This window comes from Topomyia yanbarensis, chromosome 2 (genome assembly GCF_030247195.1).
Source record: "Topomyia yanbarensis strain Yona2022 chromosome 2, ASM3024719v1, whole genome shotgun sequence".
Taxonomy (NCBI): domain Eukaryota; kingdom Metazoa; phylum Arthropoda; class Insecta; order Diptera; family Culicidae; genus Topomyia; species Topomyia yanbarensis.
This window is the reverse complement of record NC_080671.1, coordinates 198,646,846-198,668,344: the sequence shown is the minus strand read 5'-3', so window position 1 is coordinate 198,668,344 and position 21,499 is coordinate 198,646,846. Positions and strand designations below refer to the sequence as shown.

General features: G+C 40.8%; 1 protein-coding gene across 8 annotated transcripts in view; it reads left to right on the top strand.

Annotated features, from left to right (window-relative positions):
• LOC131682614 (probable serine/threonine-protein kinase nek3) overlaps window positions 1-21,499 on the top strand; it is a 293,923-nt gene that overhangs the window by 108,197 nt on the left and 164,227 nt on the right. Inside the window, exon 3 of one of the 8 annotated variants that reach the window (XM_058964240.1) lies at window positions 13,673-13,731. The exons of the other annotated variants lie outside the window; for them this stretch is intronic. Within the exon in view, the coding sequence (XP_058820223.1) occupies window positions 13,715-13,731 (17 nt within the window). The 5' untranslated portion in view covers window positions 13,673-13,714. The remainder of the gene's footprint in view (window positions 1-13,672; window positions 13,732-21,499) is intronic. 8 annotated transcript variants of the gene reach the window in all.

Below are 21,499 nucleotides of genomic sequence, written 5' to 3'. Positions count from 1 at the left end.
TTAGCATACCCCAGCCGCCTTCAGTGGATAGGTGCTATCGGTTCCTTGAGTCCAGCCACAAAGCCTACGAGTGCAAGAACATAGACAGGAGCAAACTATGCCGTCGCTGCGGCGAGGAGGGGCATAAGGAGCGGGGGTGCACTAAGGCGCACAAGTGCCTTATCTGCACCGCTAAGAAGCAAGCCCATAAACATGCTATGGGCGGACCTTCGTGTCCCTTCGGTGAGGCAAATAAGAAGAAGCCGTGAACGTCACACAGCTAAATCTTAATCATTGTGCAGCAGCCCAACAGCTGCTGTGGCAGTCGGTCTCGGAGTCGAGGACAGATGTCGCCCTCTTATCAGACCCGTACAACATCCCTGCCGGAAACGGCAATTGGGTGTCGGACGGGTCTGGAATGGTGGAAATCTGTACAACGGGACGGTTCCCAGTTCAAGAGGTGATACACTCCTCCGCCGAGGGTGTTGCGATTGCCAAGATCAATGGTGTGTTCTATTGCAGCTACTACGCTCCACCAAGGTGGCCAATAGTACAGTTCAACCAGATGATCGACAGGCTCTCGTCGGACCTAGTGGGGCGGAAACCGGTAGTCATAGCGGGAGACTTTAACGCTTGGGCAGTGGAGTGGGGCAGCCGCTGTACAAATAGCAGGGGTCAAGCGCTAATGGAGGCGCTTGCGAAACTCGACACTGTGCTAGCTAATAATGGCTCCGCTAGTACATTCCGTAGAAACGGGGTGGATTGACGTAAGATTTGCCAGCCCGAGTCTGGCTCCAGGCATGGAATGGAGGGTAGACGAAGGCTACACCTATAGCGATCATTTAGCAATCCGCTTTAGGATCAACTATGGTGTGCAGCATCCGAGGGCGGGAGATCCCTGTCAGGTACGCGGGTGGAAGTCCAATCACTTCGAGAGCGAAGCTTTCACCGCGGCCCTGGTACTGGAGGCCAACATCGACAGTCTAAGCGGGGATGCGCTGGTAGCTGTTCTATCACGCGCGTGCGACGCCACTATGCCGAGAAAAACACTGCCAAGAAACGGCAGATGCCCGGTATACTGGTGGAGTGCCGAGATTGCAGCTCTACGGTCAGCCTGCCTCAGAGCTAGACGTAGGATGCAAAGAGCTCGCACCGAGGATGCAAGAGAGAACCGCCGTGAAGTGTTTCGAGCTGCGAAATTGGCCCTTAACAAGGCCATTAAAAGCAGCAAGAGAGCGTGTTTCGACAACCTGTGTGAGAGTGCCAACGCGAATCTGTGGGGTGACGCCTACAGGATTGTGATGGCCAAGACCAAAGGGGGCTCCTCACCCCCAGAACGGTCTCCGGACCGGTTGGCAACGATTATTGAAGTACTCTTCCTGTCTCGAGCCGCAAGCCCCTGGCCACCCGCACTACGAGACAGTGCGGGCACGGCCGAAATGGTGGCTCCAGTGACGAATGAAGAACTACTCGCAGTGGCTAAATCCCTAGCAATGAACAAAGCTCCAGGGCCGGATGGAGTTCCAAACAACGCTCTCAAGGCAGCGATCATAGCGAACCCGAACATGTTCAGGCTAGCTATGCAGAGATGCCTTGACGAGTGCCGTTTCCCCGATAGATGGAAAAGGCAGAAATTGGTGCTTTTGCCGAAGCCCGGGAAGCCGCCAGGCGACCCATCGGTTTACAGACCAATCTGTCTGATCGACACGACTGGCAAACTGCTTGAGATGATTATCCTCAACAGGCTAACCCCGTACGCGGAAGGTACGGACGGTCTGTCAAGCAACCAGTTTGGCTTTCGGAAGGGTAAGTCCACAGTGGACGCTCTCAACTCAGTGATAAATACTACCGAGATAGCGATCCAACGGAAAAGGCGAGGTATTCGATACTGTCCGTTAGTGACACTTGACGTGAAGAACGCATTCAACAGCGCAAGCTGGGATGCCATAGCGCTCTCGTTACACCGGCTTAGCCTACCGGTGGGTCTGTACCGGATCCTGGAAAGTTACTTCCAAAACCGCGTGCTGCTATACGAGACCGATGCCGGTCAGAAAAGGGTACCGATTACCGCCGGAGTCCCGCAGGGCTCGATCCTAGGCCCGGTGCTATGGAACCTCATGTATGACGGGGTTCTGAGACTGAAGTTCCCTCCTGGGGTCAAGATCGTCGGCTTTGCCGACGACGTAACCTTGGAGGTCTACGGGGAGTCAATCCCTGAGGTAGAACTAACCGCAGAACACGCGAGGAATGGATGAGCGCGAGAGGCCTGGAGGTCTACGGGGAGTCAATCCCTGAGGTAGAACTAACCGCAGAACACGCGAGGAATGGATGAGCGCGAGAGGCCTCCAGGTAGTTATCGTCAACAACCGCAAGTCGGCACAACATGCAGTTATCCGTGTGGGAGAAGTCGCGATCACTTCACAGCGAAGTCTGAAGTCTCTCGGAGTCATTATAGACGACAAGCTGACCTTCGGCAGCCATGTCGACTATACATGCAAGAGAGCGTCGACTGCTGTTGTGGCTCTATCGAGAATGATGTCCAACAGCTCAAAGGTGTGCGCCAGTAGACGTAGGTTACTGGCAGGCGTTGCCGTATCTATCCTCAGGTACGGCGGCCCGTCATGGTCAAGAGCACTGAGGGTAACCAGCTACCTACAGAAACTGGAGAGCACCTACCGCGTGATGTGCCTCAGAGTGATATCTGCCTACCGCACGGTATCACACGATGCATCCTGCGTAATAGCGAGCATGATGCCAGTCGGGCTGGTCATTCGGGAAGATGAGGAGTGCTTCGAGCTACGTGGAAATAGGGGAGCCCGCGAGCGCACCAGGGTGACCTCGGTCGCCAGATGGCAGCGTGAGTGGGACAACTACTCGAAAGGTAGGTGGACCCACCGGATGATACCTAGCATATCGAGCTGGGTGGGAAGACCCCATGGGAAAGTTCACTTCCACCTGACACAATTCCTGTCAGGCCATGGCTGTTTCCGACAGTACCTCCACAGGTTCGGGCACGCGGAGGTCCCAGTCTGCCCGGACTGCCCAGGTGTAGACGAAACTGCCGAACACATACTGTTCGTATGTCATCGGTTCGACGTCGAAAGAAGAGCAATGCTTGACGTCTGTGGCTGGGACACAACCACTGATACCCTTATTCAGCGGATGTGTCAGTCGGTGGAGAAGTGGAACGCAGTCTCGGCTGCTACCATCCAGATTGCCTGTAGGCTACAGGTAATCGGGCGAACCGAGCAACAGACGACGGGCACGACTAACTAGTGATTGGTTAGATGGTGCGAAAAAGACCAAGCGCAAAAAAGGAGTGAATGGTCTGTTCATGCCGAGGCAGGTTTGGCGCAGCGACTGGCAACCGCGTAAGGGGTAAACCCAGCCACCCTGAAGCAAGACAGAAGAGTGAGTGTATAGGCGTATAAGTGGACTGCCTCATGCCAAGACGGGATGGTCGTAGCGTAGTATGTTGGGACTTAGCTATCGATGCCTCATGGCGTGGCAGAGGAGTGAAAGGGTGAGCATCCAAGTCAGTCTCACACGGCATGTTAAGGGTGAACATAAAAGTCATCCTCACGTGGTATGGTAGAGGCTAGCACAAAAGTAAGCCTAGCAAGGAATGAAAGAGGTAAGCACACAAGTCAGCCTCGCATGGTATGTCAGAAGTGGGGCCTAAGAAAAATGTCCCACATGGGATGCCAGGGGGAGTGACAGAAGTACAATAGAGTGGCACGATCGAGAGTGAATCAGGTGATAGGGTGAGCACCCAAGTCAGCCTCACATGGTATGGGTGGTGCGAGCACAAAAGTAAGCCTAGCAAGGAATGAGTAAGGTGAGCACAAGTCAGCCTCGCAAGGGACGAAAAAGGTGAGCACAAAAGTCAGCCTCATGTGGGAGTGTTTGAGAGTGAATCAAGGTGCGATAGAGAGAGCACCCAAGTAAGCCTCATACAGGACGTATGAACGCGTGAGTGAGAGTGAATGAGTACACTAAGTACAGCCATCCCCCCAGAAGTAATACCGAGAGGTAGTTCCTGGGAGGAACGATGGCGGAGCCCAATGAAGTTTAGTCGGTATTAATGGCAGCGTCACCATTCGAGCCCGACACGCCCCCAGTGCACCCCGTGCGGTAGATTGGACCCTACCAATAGCACGTGTACTGGGCTAGGACGTAAAGGTCTTCTCCATTGTAAAAAAAGAGGGTAAGATTTCTGGTCTTATATTGCGAATTTTACCCCCAAATACTCACAGAAAAATAATATTGTCACACGAAAATATGCACACACCGCATCTACCATAGTTTGGTTGTTGCGGTGGCTAACAAAAACAACATTTAACGCCCTCTCTAGGATTGTGCATAAGATGTTCAGTTTGTTTATTTGCTATCCCCAGTGCAGTTTAACGTGAGAATATTTATTTTGCTGCTTTAAAAATGTGCACGAAAGTCTATCTACAGATGAAACGGACAATAAATTATTCATCGTGTGATCTAGCCCCACTCAGGAAAGATTTTCAGTGTCAGTTGCATCAGCCCGGTATCACAGACAAATGAGACGTAACACGAGATGAATTTTCATCACTCGTCGTCGATTTAAATTACAAAAAATGCGCCATATCAGCGAGCGTGGCGTTAGTGAAGAGAATTTGACGCAGAGCTAAATGCGTTACTTAGTTTCCGCACATTAAAAATGCATCCACCGCCGATTAAAATGCATCGGCGCACACCTCTATACTCAAGCTCTAGACAGCCTCGAGCATGATTAGCTACACCTAGACGCTAAAAGAATAATATTTAGTATAATCAGCATTAGTTCAATATTATCTTCCTGCTAACTTGTTTTGCAAAGCGGGGAGTGTGAAAGGAGTAAATCTCTACCGCACCCCAATAACTTATTTTGATACGCGTCGAGAGAAGATGTAAAAAACAGTATTTGTGAAGGGGGTGGGTTGGTTGCAACTCCTTACCTTGTTAGGTTGGTAGATCTACGAACGATTGTTGAAATACAACATAGTTTAATAAAAGACAGATGCTTATTCTCGTTTGTGATTTTGGTGAAGGGGATACTTGTACAAGCTTACCTATTCGATGGATAGTGGTGAAGGGGTAGAGTGTTAAGGGGGATGAGGTGACCCCCAGCCGCACACCCCTAGCTGCGCACCTGTAGAATTTCCAAAAAAAAACAATAGTAAAAAATTGGCCGGGATTAGGTTGTCTCCGTCTTGCCAATTCATTGACTGAAAGAAGGAATCTAAAAGCAAGTATGTTAAAGTAACAATTTTACGGATGAAAACCTCTGGTTTACGTCAGTGGTTTGATTGAAATCAGAATACATTCCGAAACCCAGAAGCCTACCCCACCTTTAACTCGTTATTCAACGTAGTAAAATTAATACGTGCTCGTATGAAAAGCTTTTCACCCATCCTAATGAAGTCGGCTATACAAGGAACCAAAGCAGGCGATTCGTTCTCACCGTCCATACAGTCATGATGGACATGGATGGGGACGGAATGGATGACAGCAATCAGGGCTTTCAATCGTTTTGACAATGTGGCATCTGTATGACCGAATGAATTGGAGTACAATTGTGGTTTTGCACGATAAGCAGTAACCGCCGGTTTGGTTTGATGATGTGTAAGGGTGCAATTATCATGGGAGACTCACAATTAATGGCTTATTTAACGCTTCTTGGGAAAAGTGACGTGACACTTTCACTTGTTCAGCTACGCTTTGTTCTCTGATATGGAGTTCCTGTTGATAGGTGGTAATTTGTTGGTTTATGTGATACTATCGATTGCTGTTTTATTAACAATTTGCATTTGTTCCAATAATTTGCAGAAATTGTGATGAAAGATTATTACGCAGGGTTATATTAATATACCTAATTATGCAATTACGAATAGTTAAACTTATACTCAAATTAGTCGACATCCAATCAACTCTAGACAGGATCGGATCCAGAAAAAAATTTCGGGAGGGGTCCGAAATTTTTATTTTGGAATGAACGTTCTACAATACGTTATGCGTCAAAACTTCATTTAATGAAAATCAGTTTTAGTGATCAAATTTGGTTTGAAATGATTTTAAGTTTGAAACTGATATAAAATTGAAACTAATTTAAAATTTCTCAACAAGTTGAAAATTTTCGGAGGGGAGACCCTCCCCCTGGATCCGCCACTGACTCTAGAGTAAGAGAGGATTGAACAAATTTACTGCAGTATCCTACACATACAGAAATGGTTATGCAGTTAGTCTGGAAATCGACAACCTAAACGCAATTTATATATATATATATATATATATATATATATATATATATATATATATATATATATATATATATATATATATATATATATATATATATATATATATATATATATATATATATATATATATATATATATATATATATATATATATATATATATATATATATATATATATATATATATATATATATATATATATATATATATATATATATATATATATATATATATATATATATATATATATATATACCGAGTTCTTGGTTTTCAAAACAAATGACAAGATTTCGAATCCGCTTCCTCATCAGCAAACCAGAATTTCTTTGCTTGTTACCCGAAACTTCGCTCGGAACCCGTCAAATGTTTAGACGGACATACAATTCGTGTGACTTGGATTTAGTGTCGAACCGGCGCCAATTTGGTGTTACTTTGAATTATCATCTAACTGGCTCAGAATAGGGATGAAGATGAACTGAACACCAAAGTTTCAAGTTAGGTTTATATTTTCGTGCACAAAATTTAGTACAATCCAACAATGTTTTCACGATTGGGAAATTTTTGCATAAAAAATGTTCAAGTAATCGTGTGAACGTTTCATCATTTTTTTATTGTTGTCTGGACTTGGTTAATCTTGTAGCAAAATTGACTAACGTGACGTTTGTTGCACAGTATCACGGAGATGCATTGCACAATTGATACAAATTCCATCGATAAGAAGCCGGGTAATGAACGAAATATTGCAGTATCCTGCTGGCTAGATCAAAATTAGCAAATCACACTAATCAATACTTTATCTACATTGAAGAAAATATGTTTGTTTAAGGCAATCCTGAGAAAGAGCCGATTTCATGCATTCTGGTTTGAATAAATAAGCAAAACATAGCTTCTCAATTCCGAAAAGGAAGAAAATAAACGTTCGAAATTCCTCAACCATCAGGAAACTGTTCTGAACATGTCTGTCGCACATTACGGGGTGCAAACGTTTTGAAGCACCCTTCCAGATGGACTTTGAAGTGGTCCTCGACAGATACTCAGCTCGATTGGACAGGTCCACTGGTGCTGTGTCAAAGTTTGTGGAAAGTTTATCATGCGAAAAATTCGATATCCCACATTATCACTCGTTCGCTGAACGAACGAAGGGGAATTCGATTATCCTTTATTTAGGTACTGCTTTGTCCGTACCAGCAGTCAATAAATCGAGAAGGCTGATGGAATTTCCCACGATACTCTCACCCTCGAAGTGATGGGTTGTCGTTTGCATCCAAAATACTAGACATTCTAAAAAGCTGCTTTTCGAGAGGTGCTGTGTAACTGTTTGCAATCAATACACTTTGATACATCGGAAAACCAGATTCCGACTGTTTTCCGATTCCCCCAGCCCAGCATTCGTTGGTTTCAGTAACGAAAGTTGAATATCAGAAAGAAAGGCAGCATAAAAATACTAACGAAGCAAAATGTGAATCGAATAGCTCAATTGCTTTGTCAATTCAATGGGCTAATGCTGAGTAGCGCTTTCAAAGGACAAGGAGAGATACATTTCGTTTGTTTTATATGCGATAGTCAATTTAGATTTAATCTTTTGATTCCGCCGGGTAGAAGAAAAAGCGAAAGAAGCGTTCGTTGTCCTAAATGATGGGAGAGTTGTTTGTAGCAACAACAATAAGTTTGACGGTATATTCTCAGGATACTACTATGTATTTGTATGATATAAAGCATGATTTTTTCAATGTTATACGCCTTATATCAGTGGTTTCCAACCTTTTTCGTTCCACGTACCCCTTTCCGAATATTGATCCCCATGATGTACCCTTTTCTGAAAATTATTTACCATCACTACCCTGTCCGAAAAGAATGATTTTAAATATTTTATTTAAATTTCTAATTAAAAACCTGCTCTCAGTAAGCATCTTATTTCTTGACACACTGAACTAATATATAATAACAAATATCCGACGGGAATGTTAGGATAACAAGTTAAAACTTTTGCCACATAATTCACCCTCTACAGTAGTCTAATTAATCCCTGGGTGTGAATTCACCCCAAGTGGAAAATCATTACTTTCTATCAATCCATATCCAACTCGGTTACGATGGTAGGAACACTACAGCATCTGAAATGATTTATCCAGAAAATTATGAAAACGCATGGATCGATACCAGCAGTTGTTCACCTAATCCTGTAGCATCATGTGATGGATGACGAAAGTTATTTCAAGGCAGTCTCAACCTGGACTGACATATTTCGGCATCAAGTAGTAATTTTCTAATTCGGGCCTCCAACTATATCAAAATAATCTAATTGATTATACTATAAGGACCCTTTCGTGACTCAGTAAACTCATACTTGTATCCCGATTCAGTGGAACGCCCCTGCAACGCGTTTCACTGAATCAAAGCCCACCGCAAAGCGCTACGTTCAATAAAATCGGTCGACTTTCGTCGCTCGCTGACCCGCTGGCTACAAAAAAGATCGAGGATTCTAAGGAGAATAGCTGGACTTGGTTTCAAGGCTGAATTCTCCCCAACGCACTGAAGACCAAATTGTGAAGGGAGTCAACGCTCTAAATGAGAAGAGAAAAGCACCGGTTTTGCTTTCAAAAACAACGGGGTTACAACCACTAACCCACTGGAGATCGCTAGGCACTGACACCACCTTACAACTGTCCTCTGTCAAACGGTACAAGAACTTGAAATGCCACCCAATTACTTTTCCTCCGGACCCGGGGTAAAACATCAATAAACCCTGGTTCTGATGTACACCACGCCATTACATTGACCCGTAGGAAAGCTGTTGGACTAATTGACATCGACTGTTGATTCCTGCGAGCCCTGCTACCACTCACGTAGACGACACATGAAAAAATCTGCGCACCACTCATTTGAATGATATATTTGCTTTGGAGTTAAAATGGTATCGAAGCATAAGGAGGAACGGAGCAAAATTACAATTGTCAGCTTTCTAACCGTTCTACGTCGACTGGAAGAGGAAAAGTGGCAGAGATTTTCAAACACATCAAGCTGTCGAAGTTCGTAAAGAAATATCTCGTGTGACAGGCCATCTGTTCCTGTGGCTTGAAAAGCGACATTTACATCGCAACCGGGGCCATCAAGCAGAAAATTTATGCGCAGGAGCTCCTGAAAAAAATGTGGGTTGCCTTTTCTCAAGCAACACAATTGTTCCGTTCTTTAATTGCCGGATTTGGCCATATAGTAGTATGCAGCGAACAACGTCCAAAATATTGGGCAATCGTCAGGCTGAACCTCAAGAAGACACGAAAGACAGTTGGCAGCGAGATGTAATTCAAAGAAATCTGGCGTTCTGCAGTGAGTTGAGTTACCAAGGAGACTGTATAAAACTTGATGGAGGGAGTCAAACGATAGGCCCGGTTTTTCGCATTAGCAAAAGAAGAAGCTTGAGTGAATATTTTTCTTCAGTGCTGTATGAATTGAAGTTGCAAAAGAAACATAATGTAATTTTTTAATAAAAAGTTTGACTGATGTACACACATTCCTCTTCGACCAAAAACCATTCGTGAAAAATCTGGGAAAAACTCGGTTGCCTACAACATAACAGCTTCCAACTGTTGCGACATAAACTTTCCGGCCACTGCACAGTAATCCAGAATGTAAATTTAGCATTTTTTTTTGTTAAACTAAATAACTTAGCCTTACAATATGTGAAGGAAAGTTGTTGTGCTTTGCAAGACCCTTCTTTTAATTTAAATGGAGGTTAGAGTGGTTCTAATTTTAGCAAGATTTTAAATTTTTAGCGGTTCGATATAGAGCTTAACTGTCTTGTTTAGTTCAACACATTTTAGAAAAATTTGCTGAAGACGTGCAAGATTTTATACTTTCCATTCCGACAAATCAAAATGTAAGTTTTAGGGTGTTCCTTAAAAACGGTTTTATTTCTATAACTTTTGCAGTTTTACATAAAAATATAACTTTTTCAAATAACTTTTCACCGATAATAGTTTTGATATGTGGTGCCATGAAACAAATTATTCGCCTTAAAACAATGTTAAATTTATTTGAAAACTTGCTTTTGGTTTAAATCAGTACCAAAAAACTCATTTGAATAAAATAGTTTTTCCAAGAAGCACCCTAACCTTGGATTTTAAATTTGTTGTAAAATGAAAAGTGTGACAAATAGAGCTTATATGTCTTCAGCCAACTTTTCTAAAACTTGTCGATCTACAACTTCCTTGAGGATCGTATGGTTTTATCTAGAATGATTAAAAAGTTAATTTTTTTATTTTAGTAAAATTAGTAACCACCCTAACAGTTGTTTTAACGAAAAGAAGAGGTTCACAAACCTTCGTTTTCCAAAAACATAATAAGGCTAAGTGGTGAAGTAAAATCTCAAAATTTCTGCTAAATGTGCATTCTGGACCACCCTTGGATTCGAAGGCAAATTCTTCATTTTGCACCAAAATCATTCCAAGATCCGATGACCGCAGACCAACAATCCGATTTTCGCTAAAAAATAACCTGTTATTGTAAAAATATTAATAAAAAATAACTTTAAACATTTCTCCCGTAACCGTAGTCCTAGAAAAATTGTGAAAAATTCCAAAATGATTGGTCCAATAGATTTTGAGTTACGATGTACACCCCGTTTTGCTGAGGAGCCCCGAAAATTCACTGTCACTCGCACTATTTTCAATATATTGCAATGAACATTTTTGTGAAATATTGTTCACTTATTGCACTCTTTTATGGGAATTGACCTATAAACGACACATTCTAAATCGGAAAACACTAAAACGGGTATTTTCTTATCCGAAAATTCCTGCCTGAAATTTTGTCTTGAGTCTGTTGAGTTAAATATTCCTCTAATTCGCTTAAATTGTTTTGTTGTTTTCGTCGACAGCCGCATTTTCTACGGAATCGAAATCATCAAAAACTAGAGCGGTACGATAAACACTCTAGACAAATCTAGAATACTCCATTCCAGTGGACATTTCATAATCATGATTGAACTCATGGCTATTTCAAGAAAACACCCGGAAAAATTGCACCCTACGCTAGTTGGAGATGAAGATTTATCAGACTTTACAACACATGGCCTTAACCTTCCACCTTTGCGCCATCCCAAAAACCGACCCTGACCTGCAAACCGAAAATGCAGTTTTTATCATTTTCCCTTCTAATTTACATTAAATTATATGTGGACTCAGTATACTCAAGTTGAATTTTGTTCTTGAGCGCTTGCGATTTTGTATGTAAAATTTAAATTCCGACCTTCTCTGGTGAGAAGAAAAAAATTAGTTAAAATTTATCAAATAAATTATTCTCACGCTATTTGTGGAGTCGGAGAATTTTTCGACTCATCTTATACAGGAAAAGCAGAACATCAGATAACCCTGCGTGAGTGAATTGTAATTACAATAATAAGCGGTTGTATATTTGCGTTTCAGTCAACGATTTTTTTGGAATATATTTCTTAATAATGCCAAATTGCTGTGTGTTACGGATATTTTTTTTTGCTCAAAACATGATCGACGGAATGCCAATATAATTATTAGCTTGCGTAAGCCACACCCATATTCGATTCGGTGCTAATAAGGCATCTGCAATACCTTTTTTGCACGTTTGATTTACGCTTGTGTTTTTCCTATCAGAAGTTCTTAGGAATTCGAATTGCAGACGCCTTGTCAATAGTTGAATTTGGGTGTGACTTACGCGACATTTAATTTTATTAACATTCTGTTAACTGCTCTAATTCTACGACAAAGTGATTTTTAGTTTGTATCATAACAAAATTCTTAGCTAGCTGCTTGAACGCAACGGTACTTTTACTGCAGGACTGTACATCAAGACATTTGGAGCTACTGTTATTGAGAGTTTAATTAATTTATTCCACTCCAGACGATATTTGGAGCTATTAAAATGTATCGTTTGCTACAAGGAATCAATTCCTTCCCCAACACTGAAAAGATAGATTAAGTTTGTATGAACAGGTTTGATTGTCGAAAACTACATTCAAATTCAAAGTTTACAAACCTGCATTAATACCGAAAAAAACGATTTTATCTAAAATTTTATCCACTAAGGAGAAATAGTGCATATTGCATTGGCTTGCTAAGTCAAACCAAGTTACGAACTCATTAAATCTGGTCAGCTAAATCAGATCTCCTTTTCTTGCAAGACACCGCACATAACTAGATGTTTGCTCAGAAACACAAATAATACCGGTCGTTTTTGGAGCTAGCAATAATCCTGTCGTTTTTGGAGCTAGCTTAGTCTTGTCACTAAGTTAGTGTCGGATTCTGATGAGACGAAGTTTAACCGCAAATGCCATAACTAATTTAAAGAGATTTCGATTTTTTGTTGGGAAAATTGAAGGTATTCAGTAAATCATTTTTTAAGATTTTTCCGTGTACTTGCCAATTACAGTTTTTTGACTTATGATAATCTCTTATTTCGCTGAAAATTTAAGGGCCTAACTCTGTTCTAAAATCGAGTTCGCTTGCGAGTGTTACCAAAACGCAGTTCAGAAGACAAAATAAATAAAATGCTCTTTGTTTCAAAACGCTAAGAATATCAAGTTTCTCACTGTTACCAGTTTCTTCTTAAGGATGATTCTGAATGAGGCCAACCACATATCGTATGTTCAATTGTGCGCCGCAAGGCTAATTAAATCCAAAAGCACTTGAATATCGCAGCTGACTATACACAAGAGTGTTTCCTTGTTGAATCCTTTCTAGTTATTTCAAGAAATACTTCAATTTGTTCCATGACTCGCTACTGCTACTCCGGTAGTTCTGACCGAAGCATCATCTAGTGAAGATGGTCCGGAAGTGAGATCATCGTGCAACTGCCCTAGCTGTCTGTCTGTTCGTCTGTTATCTTGTCGCTACGACGGACGCGCCATGTACTGTTTACAAACAGTTGGTTCTGTACCAGACACTCCAGCAGCCCGGTTGATACATAGTTTTAATTTTTCTTCCATCGCCATCATGCTTTTCCACACACAGCACCTCCATCCAAAGAAGAAAATTTCCAAATAGAGCGGTCGTTTCTTTTGTCGGATGGAGGATGACCAGGAGGGAGCAGTCTGGACCGTGACAGTAGCATTGAATCATTCGTCTGAGTAAACAGATTTTTAAATTGAATTCTTGGCCAAATTCGCCAACTTTTCCGCCTGCTTCCGAAGTGCGATGGCATCAACTGAATGTCGCTTTGTCAGGCGATTCTCCTGAAGCACGTTCCCATCAGCAGTGGGTTCCTATAGGTATAGCTAGCTAGGTGCGGTAGTAGACTAGTTGAATCCGTGTGAAAGTGAGTCCTCCAGAAGGGGTGGTTCATTTAGCTTTACGATCGTGTCGCCGGGGCACCAGAGCAAAACTGAATAGCTGACGAAAGACGATAAAAATTAATCTCTATTTATCTTTCTTCTCGCGTTTTCATTTCAGGTAAGCGATTTGCATTTAAATTGCATCCATTCTAAACGGATAATGAGCAAAGCTTTCAGGTAAAGGAGTGAACGTTAAATAAGTGTATGTAAATTTGTATGTGTAATCTACAGACGACCATCATGGAGTTCCAAGTATCACTTTGCAGGTCATTTGAGTACAGTAGCTGCCATCACAGATGATTTTCATTAACTAATCATTTTGCGAAATTTCCTCTACGGGGGCGACGCAAATTCTCATTCTCGTGACCTAGTTAACATTATAAACTAAATTAATGACTAGAAGTTTCTGAGCTCTTGGTAAAAATGAAGTCCATAGAAAAATGCTGAAAAAGATGCTCTTTAATAAATATAAGCTCCTCTATTCATCCTATGCATTTGAACTCGTTAGGTGGAGCAACGTCTGCTATCATCTCTGTTCAACGTATAGGCTGAAAAGATATTAAATAAAATCATTGTACTCGAATTGTGCTTAGCTCAAACAGGAGCATTTTATATATTTCACTCCATACGTTACTATACTTTTTCTTAGGACCGAATCAACGATATTGATACCGATTTAGATGCAATTGAGAACTGGGTAATTAATGCTATTAAACAAAAAAAAGATCTACCCTAGTAGCACAATTTGAATCTCGAAAAACTTTGACATATATTTATAAACTATTTTAAAGTCATACTATGTTGCGTTTCGGCTTCGCCTCATCAGAAACCGACACTAACGTATTGTCGGAATAGATTAGCGCCGGCTTGACGCAAATCCCTTAAAACTAAAACACACCATGTGTTTCAATCAAACGACTGATCAAACGTGATGTCCCGTTAGAGCAGAAGTTCTGTTTATGCCGATGAGACACAAGTGAAGCCGAAACTTGTCTTGGCTTAGCAGGCCTATGCGAAAGCACTATGCTATATTTCACCCTAAGGAGGAAAATTTGGTAAAAACCAAAATTTCTCACTAGGGTGAAAATTTGTTGGTATAAACCAGTCTTTGTACAGGAGGGCACAAATCCTTATTTCATACTATGTTGCGTTTCGGCTTCGCCTCATCAGAAACCGACACTAACGTATTGTCGGAATAGATTAGCGCCGGCTATATATAGCATAGTATTTTAAAGTGTTTCAATTCATAAACCAGTTAGAAGTTTCATAAAAATAACAAAGTCTACACTTTAAATTTTATATAGATGAAATATTAAAACTGCTTCTAATAGAATCAAGCTCAATGGAACCATTATCCAAAGAAACCCCATCAATTCATTTACTTCTCACAGTTTCACGATTAGAAGACTTCTTCTTCACTTAGTTGCTATACCAGTAGCAAACCCAAATTGATTCAGGAAGTCAGCTCAATAAAACGTGATTACTTTCGCCGAGAAGAATCACCTCCATTTAACCACTTTGATGGATAGAATGGACGGCAGTGAACGGAAGGCGAAAGATGTCCGCTACTGAAGTAGAATAACTTCCCTAGTCATCTTTCCGCTGAGGCTCCCGATATACTTCACTAGCACCGACCGACCGTACTGGATGCCTTCAAAAGCGTCAAAGTTATACAGATCCACCGACAATTTTAAGTAATATAGAGCAAGACAACCAGCCAGAGCGAAGGACAGTGGATAACGGAGCGAAAGCAGCACCGTGAACATTACCGCGTTCATATTGCACCCTTTATCTTTTGTTGGCCGCCCCGAAACGAAAGTGCTAAAGCTGATTCCGAAAGCTGTCATCAAAATTGCTACTTTCGAGAGAGCTGGTCGGTGTCAGATGTAGGTATAAACATTTAGTGCTCGCTTTATGACAAAGTGCTTCATCATCACCGCGAATCGTCTTCATCTTCGTCATCGAGTCAAAGGAAATTAATTTGACGATGAAAAGAACCGGTCTATTTTAGGAATCAATATGTGTTCTTTCATTTTCTGCATTCAATGAACTGGAAAATAAGGATACGGGATAATTACAAGACTAGCGCAACGATACTAGTTGCACGCTTAACGCGTAACGATAACATGGGTGTACAATCACTTTTGAAAGGCAAGTAATGTTTCTTTTCAATGCAGCTATTGCGATTTTTTGAAAACAAGTAGCTGTTTTATCGCTCTTTCAAAACATATGTGTGTGCGGAACGAAAAAATCAATAAGTAGTTCAATCACAATAGGATCGGTGCGACACCGATAGCTTGGTGTCGATTGAATGCATACGTCACGGCTTGATGATAGTAGAAAGGGAGAAGAATAATCGCATGGTCGTTCTAGGCGAGGATTTGTGAAGAATTTTTTGCCGGCGTCGGCAGTAAAACTTGATGATGAGTTATGTTCTACCATAGACCATGCGGTAGACTTGGGTGTAACGCCCAACTCCTACTCTGCAGAAGGCAAAGAATTCTTCACATTTCCTTTCGATCATGTCCATATGAGCCTGTCTAGTCCTAGTTTTCCGTAATAAGTTTATAACTGATTCGCTCTAGAATACCTATCCGTCTTTCAATTTCATTGCTTTCGTTTCTCTTAGTCTAAAATTTGCCGAAAATAGCCAACAAAATCGATACAGTAGAACCTTGCGGCAATTAAAACATAGTAACATACAAAACTTATTAATATTTTTCTAAAATTCCCATTATTATTTCCCGTGGCTGAAGCAAGTCGTGAAAAGTTTTGACACATAATTTTCTTCCGCTAAAAAATCTAATATTTTAGGTTATTTTATTTACACTGTCGGAAATAAGTATAAGTACAGTTGAAAATTCTTATTTTTTTGCGCAACGTGCAATACTTTCAAAGTGATACTGCACTAACAATACCTTTGTAAGAATACACCACTACATGCAGCACGTAATCATATATATGAGTGAGTATGCGTGTCGTTTCTCTAAGTTGACGTTTAAGGTGAAGATATGTGGAAGCCACGTTGCTAGGCACCGGCTCGCTTGTTTACATTGAGAAAAACTGAAATCTGAAGTGAAAATTCAAACGCACAAATGAGAGTTTCCAAAAAATCCACAAAATAGGAGCTACGGATGGCATTCCGTCATAAACTCGGATTGATTGTATAGGAAAATGTTCTAGCTTCCTTAAGTAGCAGTTTCGTGGCACACTAGCAAGGTTAGTGTGTTGAAAAACGTATTTTTATATTTGCTCATGTCAGATACATGGTTAGGCAGGGAGAGGGGTGCGTGCGGCGTAGCAGCTATGTTGTGGCTCGCATGTATAATGTCCTTAACCGCATGGAAAAAAAGATAAGGACAGCACCTAAGTGTCTCAAGTTATTTAAAGAATTGCATTTATATTGTAATTTTTCGAAGTTTTCGCGTGCAAGTACCAATGTAATACACTCTGTAGCGACCGGAATGTTAGAGTTAACAAGAAAACATTGTTTCTTTCAGAAGGTTTCGTGAGAATGCCGACGGGAGCTCCACTTACCGAGTTTGAAAAGGCTAAGATATTAATTTTGCAGCAGGAGGGCTATTCTTCTCGACAAATAGCCTTTAAAGTTGGAAGAAGTAAGACTGTTGTTCATAACTATTTAACTTTACGCGAAAACTACGGGAAGAAAAAGGGAAGTGGACGCCGGCCTGTAGTTTCTCCACGCGATAAAAGGTTGATCACTCGCCTAGCGGTAGAAGAGAAGCTCTCATCACAGGAAATTGTGCGTCAAAAGAATATACCTGTGACCAGTCGTCGCATCCGACAAATTTTGCATGACAATCGTAACATTTGTTATGGAAAATCTGTATCTGTGCCTCATCTAAAACCACGACATAAAACAGCAAGGTTGAACTTCGCTGAAAAACACCAATTTTGGGAAGACGAATGGGCCAATGTTATTTTCAGTGACGAAAAGAAATTTAATTTAGATGGTCCAGATGGTTGTTCGGCTGCGTGGATAGACAAACGTCAGAAAAAACCAAATAAAGAGCATCGGAATTTCGGAGGTGGCACCCTAATGATTTGGGCGGCATTTAGTCTGAAAGGAAAGACTCCAATCTGCTTCATATCGACGAGAATGAACGCTGAGAAATATGTCGAATTGTTGGAAGGCGAATTAATACCCTTTATAGAGAATGTTATGGGAGATTCCATGATTTTTCAGCAGGATAATGCTGCTTGCCACTCTGCCCGTTACACAAAAACTTTTTTAAACGACCGAAACATCCCTGTATTGGACTGGCCTGCTTGCAGTCCAGATCTTAACCCTATAGAGAACGCCTGGGGTATGCTATCGCGAAACGTGTTTAGGCATGGACGCAGGATTGAAACTGTGAAGCAATTGAAACACGCAATTGTCGACGAATGGAATAAATTGGATGAAGCAGCCCTGAATCCTTTTATTCAATCAATGCCACGAAGAAGTAATTATGAACAAGGGAGATGTAACACACTACTAAAACTTTTATTTACCACGATAAATGTCGAATATCTTCGAACAACTTGACTGTCCTTATAATTATTTCCATCACCAAAAAATAAAAAATTGAATGTGCGAGAAAAAAACGGTAATAAAATTCTTAATACATGTTATCTAAGTTGTTATATTAATGAACAATTTAAAATAATTTACCAAAAAAAAATATTCCACAGATCTTTTTAAATAAATTATGAGATGCAAGTGTCCTTATAATTATTTCCGACAGTGTATTAGGTTTTACTAAGTGCAATGTTACAAAAACGAATCTATGACAAAAGGTCGAAAAACAAAAGGTCGATGAGACAAAAGGTCGAAAGACAAATCGTCGAAAGGACAAAAGGTCGAAAGACAAAAGGTTGAAAAGACAAAAAGTCGAAAGACAAATGGTCGAAAATACAAAAGGTCGAAAGGACAAAAAGTCGAAAGACGAAATGTCGGATAAATTTTAAGTCGAAACCAAATTTTTAACCTTTCATTTTTTTAAAGGTGCCCTTCCAGGAACTAAAAATCAAATATCATAGCCAATACTTGCCAATGTTCTGTAGCAATCGCGTGTTTCAGAGTTCTAATAGCTTCCAATTCAGAAACTCCAGTTCCCTGTTGTAAATATAGGCTGTTCACTTCCTACATCTCCTAAGATGAAGTATGAATACCGGGCGGCTAGAACAAATGTTCTGCTTGCGTACAATCCAAACGATGTTTTCTCTCCATGTCGTTTTCTGTTTGCTATAGCGCGGATTGTGGACTTACAGGCGATACGAAGTGCGGACAAAGACGCACCGCCACGTGCGTAAGGCGGCACCGCTAAACGCTGTCCGCCGGATTGTTGCATCCGCATTTTGTTTCCGGTACGCTCTGCGGAGATCCGACACTACCAGCAGTTACCGAACTCCAAGCTAGGACCTTAACAACACCATCGCGCAAGGCAGCGCAAAACAGCCGCGTCGTTGTCGAATAGCTTTCATCAAAATTAGTGCAAGCAGCGCGGTACCAGCAGTCGTCAACGTTTTAAAGGTGTGAAGTGAACAGCCTAACAGCCACTCTGGTTTCGGAAGCTGACTTATTATTGGTAGATATTGGGGACTCTACCTGTGATGATAACCAGTAGTTTAGTCGCGATCTTTTGATTATAGTTTGGTGTCATCCCGTGAGACGGAGTACCCTTCGGCTTTTGCGTCTGGCGTTTCGTTTCCCCCAAAATTTAGCAAAACCTACCCGCCTTAGGGTTGGGTTTCTGGTCGGGCAACCTTGAACGTTACAGGTGGCGCTTAAACCGCTTGTTCAGTGAATTGGGAAACGCTAAAGCAGATAGATCCGTAGCTATATCTTGCAGGCTACAGTTCAAACAACGTGAATTTGTATTTTTGAAAATATCATTTATTCTTTGGAAAATAGTTTATATTATATTTAGAATAATATATTTCTCTCTATATTATAGTGAAACAAAAATCGTTTAGCAATATTATATTTAGAATTAAAAAGTCGCATACCAATCATAGTTAGTTTATGATTTTTAAAGCAGAAGAGTAAAATAAATAAATATATCAAAACTGCCGCCCAATGTGGCTACGCCACATCGCTTTACTTCGTGTGCTTTTCGACGTCGCTCCGCTCAATCAGACCTAAACTAATTTATCGACCCTATGGTTGAGTAAGCCGGGTAAACGAGTGGATCACAGGATTGCTTGCGAGGGGCCGCTGCTTCCGACTGCGGCCACCTTCCGAGGGGCGCCGCTTCGGTTCCTTGGCCTCGGTTATGCGGTTACACCACATTACGCTGGCTATACAATCAACTTTAAAGCAGTTCCGTCCTAGCTTCATAGAACATATTTTGTGCCTGGCACTATTGAATATTTCAGTACTATTTTCTGTACAATTAATTTTGACAAGCGATCAAAATACGATGTGTTGAACCCCAAATCGCAAATCACCACTGAGAAAGGAATATAATTGGTAGATCAATCATCATATAAAGAACAGCTCATGTTATAAAGAAGGAAAACACCAATAAAAATTCAAATTATTGTATTTCATGATTTAAAATTTTTATAGCAAAATTTAAGTTCATGGTAGAATTCATTAATTGTTTAACATTAACATATAAGTTAAAATCGATTTTCAGTAGTTTCAAAAATATAGCTTATAGATTATTTTTAAATTTCAATACTGCCAAGACCGGCGCAAGTTTCAAAGTTAAGGAGATATTACTTGAAGAGAGTATAGCTGCGCATGAAACAGCTGATGAATTATAGATAACAGACGGCAACGAAGCAGTTATCGCAGATTTCCGAATTAATTCAAAGGCCCCAAATCACCATGAAAACAGGACAATACACCGTCAATACATGGTTATTAAATGAAATGCAATTGAAAAGTAACAGACAGTAAAAAACAGTAATTGATTGTCTTGGTTGTTTCCATTTATGATTCTAATTAAAACATTATGTGAAGAAATACTGCGATAAAATAAGAAATGGCGTGAAAAATTTTCGACCTTTTATCCTTTCGATCTTTTCTTTCTTCGACCTTTTGTCATTTTCGACCTTTTGGCCTTTCGACCTTTTGTCTTTCGACCATTTGTCTTTCGACTTTTTGGCCATTCGACCTTTTGTCTTTCGACATTTTGTCCCTAAACCTACAAAAACTGTTGATAAACATGTGTTGATTGCACCAATTTCAGTATGTTGGTACCGATGTGAAGTGAAGTGATAGAAAAGTGCTTACAGCGTATAATTTAGTCTGAGATATCAAAATACATTGGAATTGGTGGTGTAGCTCGTGCTCTTGGCTTCATATTGCGACCACAGTATGGAGCTTGAAATCGGGAAACAAGGAATTGTAAAGCTTTGACTTTGTGACTGTGCCACAAAGAGCAAAGATATTTCACCATGAACGCAAGATTTCTCTTTACTATAAAATAGACCATGGCGAATATCGGGTGAGAGACTTCCAGTTATTACCTTATTGTTTCACTCAAACACGGGTTATTCTACAGTTGTCACGTAAAACGTATCTTTTGCGCTTAGTACTTTGCCATTTTCTGCATAATTCCTGAGAACGTGAAGCAAATGGATGATAACGTCAGATTATTGTCAGTGCATCTTTTTCTTTGATATGAATTATACTTACTTTCACTCTCATATTATTCAAAATTGCTACTTAAATTCAGGGGCCAACAATAAATCTCAATTCAGCGATATAATGTAGGTTATTTATGTAATTTGTTTTTGAATTTATCCATTTCACTGTTCATTTTATCCATTATTATCAAAAATCGGATAAAATCTCATTATATTTAATATCTACAAATTATGGTTGTTGGCTGAACATTTTTCATGCAGTCTTAACACGGCTTTTCAGCATTGTTTAACCCTTCGAAAGTCGCATTTTAAGTGTTAATATCGATGTGACTTTCGAAAAAGT